A 10727-nucleotide genomic window follows, 5' to 3' on the forward strand; every position below is an offset into this window, starting at 1 on the left:
GGGGAAATACATGTTCTTCTAAATTTATTTGTCCAGTGAACCTATTTGTGGGGAGTAAATCACAGGACTTATATTTCAAGGTCCTTGTTGAGAAAGGAAAGGTTTTGGTCAGCTATTAATCCTCTTATCTAATCAACCCAGCTAAAAGTTCCAGGTTGTTTATGTAGCTAATAGTTGACTGAAGCCAGGTGCGGTGGTTCACACCTGTGATCCCGGCACTATGGGAAGCAGAAGTGGGGGGATCACGTAAGCCCAGGAGTTCAAGACCAGCATAACAAGACCTTGTCTCTACAAAAAATAATAAAATTAGCCGGGTGTGGTGGCACAAGCCTGTAGTGCCAGCTCCTCAGGAGGCTGATACAGAAGGATCACTTGAGCCCAGAAGTTGATGGCAGCGGTGAGCTGTGATCATGCCACTGCATTCCAACCTGAGTGACAGAGTAAGACCCTAACTCGAAAAAAATAGTTGACTGAAGTGTGAAGAATCTTATGTGACCATCCTCAAAACTATAGATGCCTCTTTTTTTCTGAGTTTTCATACAATGTCATGGTTATAATACGGTTAGGATGAAATGTTTGAAAGGACCCTGGGCAAACTAACCAACTGTTCACTTGTTCTGTTTTATGAAAAATTATAAGTATGCACATATATGTATATAAAGTGAATATCAGGTGACTATGTATTAGAAAGAACTGATTTAATTTTTAAAAATTTAAGCTTCCTAATAGACTACTCTTAATCATAACTTAAAAGATTGTAAGAGCAAATCTTGATACAGTAGTACCTCCCCCCACCTTATCCGAGGTTTCAGTTACTCAAGGTCAACCATGGTCCAAAAATACTAAGTTATTTTGAGAGGCCGGGCGTGGTAGCTCATCCCTGTAATCCCAGCATTTTGGGAGGCTGAAGTGGGAGAATCTCTTAAACCTAGGCGTTCAAGACTAGCATGGACCACATAGTGAGACCTCATCTCTACTAAAAAAAAAAAAGCAAAGAGAAAAAAAGATCCAGGCATGATGGTATGTGCCTGTAGTCCAAGTCCCAATTTACTGGGGCAGGGAGGGCTGCTGAGGTGAGAGAATTGCTTGAGCCAGGAGTTTGAGGCTGCGATTAGCTATGATCCTACCACTGCACTCCAGCCTGGGCAACAGAGCGAGACCTCAATTCAAAAGAAACAAAAAAGAGATATTTTGAGAGACAGACCCTGTTCATATACCTTTTGTTATGAGGTATGGTTATAATTGTTCTATTTTATTATTTGTCAGTCTCTTTGTGTCTAACTTATAAATTAAACAAGTATATATATATAGGAAAAATCATAGTATAAATTGGGTATGGAAGCCGGGCTCGGTGGCTCAGCCTGTAATCCCGCGCCTTTGGGAGGCTGAGGTGAGTGGATTGCCTGAGCCCATGGGTTCGAGACCCGCCTGAGCAGCGAGACCTCATCTCTACAATAAATCAAAAAATCAGCCAGGTGTGGTAGCGCATGCCTGTAATTCCAGCTACTTGGATGGCTGAGGCGGAAGGATCGCTGGAGCCCAGCGGGTCGAGGCTGCAGTGGCTGGGAGCGGCCATTGCTCTCCAGTCTGGGTGAGAGAGTGAGACTCCAACTCAAAAAATAAATAAATAAATAATACGGTATGGTACAAATGTCAGTTTCAGGCATCCACTGAGGATCTTGGAATGTGTTTCCCATGGATAAGAGAGGGCTACTGTACTTGGATAAATTTACGTTTCCATCAACTAAAATTTCTTTAGAGGACTTGTATCCTGAAAAATCTCTTGTAGCATATGCTGTTGTGCTTATAGTCTGTCACTTATAAACAATGCTAAGAGCAGTTTCTTTTATCATTTTCTGTAAAAAGATACAGAGAAATTGCCGATTCTCATCCTGCAGGGTTGCCACTGCTGCTGCCAGTAGCACAACTTTTTAAGGCAGTTCTAGTAATAATCTGATTATCTTCCAAAGAAATGAACTGATATGGCAGACTAGCAGTTTAAATAAACCTAAGATCTTGGTACAGAATAAGATAGATCAGATAGAATGAACAGATTTTTTCATCTAACTAATAAGTTAGGGAAATTATCACTAGTCACTCAACATCTTAAGTGGAGAGAGTGTCACCCAGGTGAGGAGTACAGTTTTTGGACACAGAGACACAGAGAAGTAGGCAGAAATAGTAGGAGTAAGACAGTGTTGGAATAGGCTGTGAACTAGATCAACTGTCAGCACATTAAATAATCAGGTGTTTAGCAAAACTTTTCTTGTCTGTCTTTTTCTTTACCTCTTTGTGAGGTTAACTGGTGAGGCAGAAGAATAATACATTAGTAATAATGCTGAGAACTTTGATAACTTACATTTTTATTTGGGTGGCATCTCATTTCTATCTTTTTGGACTCTACAAATTAACGTACATTCACTTATTTACCTCTTAAAGAAAATAGACCACAGGTTGAATTATACATATGCTTTGTTTTGAGATGTATTTATACAGATTTTTTATTTGCAAAATGGGCATACTATGTCTTAGCCCACTACCTTAACTATCTTAAAATTTGTCTTTTATACCCACATGCAGTTTTTATCTCATGAATGTTGTTATTCCTTAGATTGATGGGTCAACCTTGAGAACGATCTGCATGCAGCATGGCCCACTGCTGACATTCCATCTGAATCTAACCCAGGGCACTGCCCTGATCCGATACAGCACCAAACAGGAGGCGGCCAAGGCCCAAACTGCACTGCACATGTGAGTATTCCATCCTACACCCACTTAGACAGACATAAATGAAGACTTACCTCCGAGTATTCTGGTACCTGCTTAATTAAACAAAGATGCACAAGTACATACACAAAAATGGCACCATCATGTATGCACTTACAAGTCCTGGGTGCTGAAATGCCAGATATTTCCTACCTAACTAAACCTAGATTGTCCTGTGTATACCATAGGCCAATAATCAGAATTCCAAATGTAAATAATTTGTGAAGTAAGTGAGGAAGTTTAAAATACCATAAAACGCCAGGCTCAGTGGCTCAGCCTGCAATCCTGCGCCTGGGCAGCGAGACCTCATCTCTACAATAAATCAAAAAATCAGCCGGGCGTGGTAGCGCACGCCTGTAGTTCTGGCTACTTGGAAGGCTGAGGTGGAAGGATCGCCGGAGCCCAGCAAGTCGAGGCTGCGGTGGCCGGGAGCGGCCACTGCACTCCAGTCTGGGCGACAGAGTGAGACTTCAATTCAAAAAAAAAAAAATACCATAAAACAAAGCCAGTATTTATAAAAATGGAAAACATTGAGAGTGCTATCTTTTTTTTCTCCTTTTAAATACAGGGTCTTGCACTGTTACCCAGGCTGGAGCATAGTGGTACAATCATAGCTGACTATACTCCCAAATTCTTGGGCTCAAGTGATACTCCCACCCCATCTTCCCAAATAGCTAGGACCACAGGCATGCCCTACTGTGCCTGGCTAATTTTTAATTTAATTTTATTTTTGATAACCAGGTTCTCACTATGTTGCCCAGGCTGGTCTTGAACTCCTGGCCTCAAGCTATCCTCCCGCCTCAGACTCCCAAAGCTCTGGGATCATATGTGTGAGCCACTGTGCCAGGTCTATTTTTTATAATAAAATCTAGCTGCCTACCATGGTCTCTTTGTAGATGATGATGAAACATTATGGTCTTGGTGGATAGCAGGGTCTTTGCTCGAAGTAGTTGGGACGGGATTAGACTTTGACCATCTCCTCCCTTCCACTGTTGAACTGGTGGTCAGAAAAGAACAAACTCCCTTTGGCTGCAGTTGCCATGACAGAAATCTACATATACAGCAAGCAAATGATGGTGAGGCTCAGACGACTGTGGCCCTGGAGATAGAACAAGTACCTCCAGGTGTCTGAAGCTGGGTTGCCTTGATGCTTTGGGTGTGTTCTTTTACCTCTCCTAGGAGAAAAAAAACAGTGACATTTTTCTTTTCTTTAAAAAAAAATTTGACTGGGCTCGGTGATTCAGCCTGTAATCCCAGCACTTTGCGAGGCCGAGGTAAGTGGATTGCTTGAGCCCACTGGTTCAAGACCCACCCAGGCAACTTGGCAAGACCTCATCTGTACAATAAATCAAAAATTAGCTGGACGTGGTGGGCACGCCTGTAGTTCCGGCTACTTGGAAGGCTGAGGCAGAAGGATCGCCAGAACCCAACAGGTTGAGCCTGCGGTGGCCGGGAGCATGCCACTGTACTCCAGTATGGGCAACAGAGTGAGACTCCAGCTCAAAAAAAAAATTTTTTTAAGAGCAGTTTTGGATTTACTGCAAAATCGGGAGGAAGGTCCAAAGGTTTCCTATATTCCTCTTGCTGTCACACATAAATAACCTCTCCCATTATCAGCATCTTCCACCGGAGTGGTACATTTGTCACAATTACTGAACACACCATTATCACCCAGTCTACAGTTTACATTAGTGTTCACTCTTGTTGTTGTATAGTGTATAGGTTTGGACAAATGTATAATGACACGTATCCATCATTATAGTGTCGTATAGAGTATTTTCCCTGCTCTAAAAATTCTCTGCCCATTCATCTCCCCCACAGCACACACATTTTTCTTGATAGCTAAGTTGTCTGGAATATATATCCATACACCAAGGGATATCAATACATAGTATTCTCTAGTCTTTGGATATCTTGAGCTTTAGTGATACTGTGTTGCTTTAAATCAGTAGTGCTCAATCAACTGGTAATCTGGTTGAAATGTGGGTTCTGATTCCATAGGCCTTGGGTGGAGCTCTGCATTCTAAAATATGTCCAGGGATGTGGAAGTTTCTAGTCAAAGGACTGCACTTTGAGTGGTGAGGACTGTCAGAGTACTTGGTCCCCATGTGCGCTCTCAGATTTCCTCAGATCTATAGATCTCTTTCCCTCCCTGTTTCCAGGTGTGTGTTGGGAAACACTACCATCCTGGCTGAGTTTGCCACTGATGATGAAGTCAGCCGTTTTCTGGCACAAGCTCAGCCCCCTACACCTGCAGCAACCCCGAGCGCACCGGCCGCTGGGTGGCAGTCGCTAGAGACCGGCCAGAACCAGTCAGATCCCGTGGGACCTGCTCTGAATCTTTTTGGTGGGTCCACTGGGCTCGGGCAGTGGAGCAGCAGCGCTGGTGGCAGCAGCGGGGCCGACCTTGCTGGCGCTTCGTTGTGGGGGCCCCCAAACTACTCTTCTAGCTTGTGGGGAGTTCCAGCGGTAGAAGATCCCCATAGAATGGGCAGCCCTGCTCCTTTACTACCTGGTGACCTTCTGGGAGGAGGGTCGGATTCAATCTGAACTTAGAACTTTCAACTCTGACCTCGTGACCTTTTTTGGAACAGCAGCAGCACTAACTTGACCTTTTCGTTTTTTTTTTCAACTTGCAATAAATACATTTTTAAAAGGAAAAAAGAAAACGGAGAGAGAAAAAAAGGTGGGTCATTGACAGACTGTCTGAGCACATAGTTGCCTCCCTTATAACTTCAGTTTTTTCGTTTGGAATATGAATCCAAAAAGAGAACATATCACTCTTGAAATACTTGAATCATGAACGCCAACCTAGAAAGACAATGTGAAGCAAGTACACATACCATTTAAATTTAAACACAAAAAAATTAAAAAAATTAGTTTCTAGTTTTTCACTTTTTTCATGTTATATGGAAGTTGTTGCTAAGAAACATATATACTGAAAAAAAATAGCTTTTTAACTTTGTTTGCACTGGGTGTGTTTCCGTCCTTAGGTCTACCATGTTTGGGAGGGAGGGAAATTCAAAAGAATTGTTGGGGGAGGGGGGAGGGAAGACTTGACGGAGCCTCACTTTAAAAACAAAAACTCAAAAAATCTTAAAAAAAAAAAAAAAAAAAAAAGGAAAAAATTTGTGATTGGCTGGTTGATAAATACCAGTGTGTTCTGGCACATGTAACTGCCCAGGCATGCTCGTTCTGGTATGTGTGTGCACGTGTGTTCATGTGCATTTGCGTGCATCTTTCTCTGTCTCTATGTGTGTATGCCTGTGTCCTGCCCTCCTCCTCCTGCCCCACCCTGATATCTTAGAAAGCTGCATCGCTGACAGTCTGCAGGCTGGCTGGCCGGCCATCTGCTTTTTATTTTACTTTATTTTTTAACTATGAGAACACACAAGCACGGAGAGCCACTGCAACTAAAGCAACTCCGTTGGGCTGCATTAAGATGAACAGAGTGCTTTTTAATGATGAAAGCAGGGAGCTCCTTTCCATTTGCAAATTAGCCTGAGTGTGAGATTTCTCTAGTTTTTCCTTTGACCTAGCAGTAGAGTGGAGCACTGCCAAGTCCAAAAAAATAAAGCAGGAGGTATCTCTTGGAGCCACTGTGTGTTTATTTCTGTTTTTTTAAAGTGAATGGTCACTAGGCACATCTGAATATCTATTGAGTTTCATGCAGGCCTTTTCATTAGTTTGAATTGGAACGGAATACAGTTCTCAGTAACTATATGATGTCTCAAAAGCAGAAAAACTGTGTTCCCTCTTTCCTGTGTGATCAGTATGAGAAATTCGTCAAAAAATTAGGTGATACTAAGGTAAATATTTCTATTGGTTCTCTTTTTCATTTTATGAAAACAGAAACAAATAAGTTGTGAGCAGCCTCCTGAAAGCATCTGCAGCTCCTCCCTCTCTGCTCCTCTCTTGCTGAGCGTTACCTGTGCCAGGCCGTGGCGTGTTACAGCACCAGGCCATCACTGACAGAAACGTTTACTTAACGAATGTTCTTAAACCAGTGTGTACTTCAAGCGTTTCCTTTTGTTTCTCTGTGTTGTGTATTTCCTGTGTATGTGGTTTTGCTTAGGCAGGTATAACTTAGCAAAGACTTTTAAGTATTGCACCTTTTTTTGGTTTTGACCTCTTTTTTTCCCCCTTGTAATGTTGCTTTTTTATTTCGGTATTTAAAGATTTTTTTTTTTTTAAGCATCATTGTAGTAGTACTCTGGGCTGAACAGGGGGCAGCGTTTAATCCACAGTTATCACCAACATGTATGTACTTATGTTGGAATCAAAATGTATCAAACTGCTTATTGTGAAGAGAATTATAGCAGACCTGAAAGGGGGTTACAAAGCAGATAGCGGGTGGGGTGGGGGGAGGGGGGGATCATGCCGGTAATGTGCTAGCACTTGTGTGGACATCCCAGTCTACATTATACTGTTTAACATAAAGTGCCGACATTTTGTACCAGCAAATACCTGCCCATTCCAACCCTTGGTGGGAGCAGACCTCTACTGTCCTCTGTAACTTGCTGCTATTGAGGACAAGGGAGTTTTTCTTTCTTTAGCATCTTCAGTGAAGGATACAACAATGCCTAATGTATTTGTCTTTTAGCTTGGGTCTGTGTGTGGGTGGGTAGGTGTGTATAGGAAAAGGCAAAAGCAAATTATTAGCATTTAGGTGGTTTTGTGAGACAAAGAATGGGAAATTCTGTAGTCCTCTTGGCTTACTCTTTGGTTATAAACCTAGCCTCAAAAGAGATTGACAGGCATGATTGAAGTGAGCGCTCATGCGTACAAGTCTGTATGACCCTTTGTGGGTAGGTGGTCACACTTGTGTCTGCAGCATTGGTTTGGCCCCGTTAGATGCCTTGTCGAAAACTGAGCATGCCCTCTCCCTGCTCTCCAGTTTTCATCACCACCGTGCCCCTTCCACCACTGCTCCCCCTACACACACACACACACACTTTAAAAAATATCTCCTTCCAGCCCCACGGACTGCTGTCTATGTGTGGAGCAAAGCCCTGTCATGTGTGGTGACGCCAGGTGAAGAGCGGCTTGTGTTCAGACATTTAGAGAAGGCTAAATTTTAGTGTCCCTGGGCCAGGAGCATGTCCCAAGGCTCCCTCGAGCCTGTGGTGACCCTGTCCACTGCCGCTCTTGGTTCACTGCTGTGTCCTGCCCTGCCCTCCTCTCCTCCTGCCTGTTGGTTCCTTGACCTGCACTATGGGTTAGTTGAGTTCCTTACGATACTACGGTGAAAGCCGGGTGCTAGAGCCCCTCTTGTTTACAAGACATAATGAGGGATTTGAAATATGTAAAAATAAACACGAGAAGCTAAAATGTTCTTCCATCATAAGCTTAAAGGGAAAAAAACTAAAAACTTTAAAAAAAAGACCAAAAAGTGCGTATATATATATACATATAAATATATATTTTAGATGAAGACTAACTCTGGGAGCATTTAACAGTGTTTTTTGTTTCTGTTTTTAACATTTATTTTCCTGCTTTAAAATTTGCAAGCATTCTCAGGAATTCTAGGGTAGGAAGCCAGTTTTTTGAAGATGGTTTATTTAACCGTATCTTATCCTAGATAGATGGCTGTTTCTTTCCTGTTAATAAACTTTTACAAGTTCCTGAAACTTCAAAAAGTTTAAACAATTTTTACTTAAAAAAATGTAAAAAGAAAAGTCTCCAAATGTTATTGTCATACTGGGGATCACACATTTTAAAAACACATAGAAATATTTTTTAAAAATTATCAATTTAGCAGCAACAGGTAAATTCATTATTATAAAAATATGGGAGAAGGATTAAGCTTTATAAGAACTCTATCATGGATTCGTTTGAAATTGTGTGTAGTTTAATGGGAGAGTGTTTGGTGTATATAAATGGGAATGCCATCACTTTGTTCCTTTCCATTTAATACTGAACTGAAATCTCCCCTAGTAATTTTATTTTTTTAAAGGAACCCTTCTCCCTGTCCCTCCAACCCCAGCAACAAAAGAAGGAAGAAAGAAACAACAGCTTAAAAAAAAAAGAGTAACTCTAATCTGTAAAATAGTACGGTTGGATTGCTGAGAATCTATGTAAAGAGTTAGGAGATATAGGTTAATAATTTTTGGAACAAATTTTAAATATAGGCATTACTAGAGGAAAATTATCTATGGACTGTTCTATTAATGAAGAATGTCTGTCTTACCTCCATTTGTTATAGGAGGAGGAGAAAAATATAGAAGAATCTAATAAGGAACAAGTGATTTTACTTTTTTAGCTCCCAGCTACTGTTGTGCTCATTTTAATTGCTGTTTGAAGATCTGCTGCTTAATTATCCCCATTCCTCAGCCAGAGATGTGTGGAGTATTTCCTTTCAGTTTTTGGTGATGTTGAATTCTCCTTTTGTATTCCCTCCTGGGCCAGGGGTCAGAATTCCCAAGCATGACCACAGCTTCTTTTAAACATTAAGCTTCCCAGTGGGAAAGAAACTCCAGCTCGGCAGGTAAAGGGAGTGGGTGGGGTTGCTGCCTGCAATTTCTCTAAAACCGCTTTAGTGCCTTCGTACATACACCCAGACATCCTAAGCAGGGGGACGCATGCGTATGTGCATGTGGTCCAGTCACTCCACAAATGTAAGATGCTTACCTATAAAGGAGATTGGAGTGGTTCTGGACAGGCCCCAAAGGCAGTGGGCTAAATTTAAAATAAGTAAATAAACAAGATCAAGGAAGTTCAATATGCTTTTACGTCTCAATAATGTGGAATGCCAAGTTTCTTCCTTGCGTTGTGTGCCCTCCGTTATTGTACATTGACTTCTACAAGTGTGTAATTGTGACAACTACAGTGATTTGGAAAGTCTCTGTGTGTTGGGCCAATGAAAGGGGAGTGTTCCTGTTTTTTCTTTTGTTCTCCTTTGTTTCTTCCCTTTCTCCCCTACCTGCCCCCGTCCCCCTTTTTGTCAACTTGCTGGAAGCTTTGCTTTATTGGTTGGCAGTGAACAGGATATGGTGAAGATGTCATGGAAGAGAAAAGCTCTTTTCTTTCCATGATATTCTTTGGCAAGAGCCATGTCTACTGAGAGGTTAGGGGACACCAATACACTTTAAAAAAATCCAGTGGAAACGCCTTCTCTTCCATCACATTCTGGCATATATACAGAAGCTTGCTGGTCATCCCTCCTTACATAGATTTATTTTGAAAACATTTTGGTCATATACATTTGAGCTTTCCAATTTTTACTAGTTTCTTTAATTTTTTTGAAAAAACACTTGATTACTATTGGCTAGAGGTTGTGTACATCTCTTGAACATCATATACTTGGTTTCTGTCAACCACATGAGTAGCCAAATGAAAAGAAGCACTGGTAGGGGAAGAGATGTCTTCCATCAGACAGGGGAGCTCAACTGTCAGTCAGATCCAGTGCCATGACCTAACTTTAGGTGTTTAAAAAAGTTAGATTTCCGAGACACTGTGAAGAAATGGATGGCCTATGTAACATCTCTGATCTCTCAGTCCCTATAACATTCACAGGAGTTAACTTAGCAACGCAGGTTCCAAACCAAATTTTTTCATCAGTGTCCCCCAATAAGTCAGCATTATCCATTTATTATTGTTCAGTTAGTTTTATTTATAGTAGCTTGCTTTTCTATTTCTATGCCTCCTGTTCTAAGAATGTTCCCACCTCTTCTGACATGAATGTAGCATAAGTTAGCAATTGGTTCTTCCAAACTCCTGTGGGTTGAATGTGGTATATAAGGTATGCAAGGGAAAAGGGAAAGAAAAGAAATCCCTGCCTGAGAATTTGGAAGCACCTTTGTTAATACATACATCTAGCAGAAACTGAAAGTTCGTGGGCTGTTAACTCTTTGCAAGTATTCACTCTCACTTTCACCACTTTTTTTTAGGGGAGGGGCAGTTTTTGTAGGGTTAACAGCCAGATTCCATTTCGACCTCAGATGCTGTGTACTTCTTTTTCT

At 41.5% G+C, this 10727-nt stretch overlaps 1 protein-coding gene across 2 annotated transcripts in view; it reads left to right on the forward strand.

Annotated features, from left to right (window-relative positions):
* TNRC6B (trinucleotide repeat containing 6B) overlaps positions 1–5715 on the forward strand; it is a 151014-nt gene extending 145299 nt beyond the window's left edge. For both annotated transcript variants that reach the window (XM_021707014.1, XM_021707015.1), the window contains 2 exons: positions 2612–2751; positions 4929–5715. In XM_021707014.1, coding sequence (XP_021562689.1) covers positions 2612–2751; positions 4929–5316 — 528 coding nt within the window. In that variant the 3' untranslated portion in view covers positions 5317–5715. The remainder of the gene's footprint in view (positions 1–2611; positions 2752–4928) is intronic.
* The last annotated feature ends 5012 nt before the right edge of the window (positions 5716–10727 follow it).

The sequence above is a fragment of the Carlito syrichta genome, unplaced genomic scaffold (assembly GCF_000164805.1).
Source record: "Carlito syrichta isolate Samal-C Ts95f unplaced genomic scaffold, Tarsius_syrichta-2.0.1 Scaffold316302, whole genome shotgun sequence".
Lineage (NCBI taxonomy): Eukaryota > Metazoa > Chordata > Mammalia > Primates > Tarsiidae > Carlito > Carlito syrichta.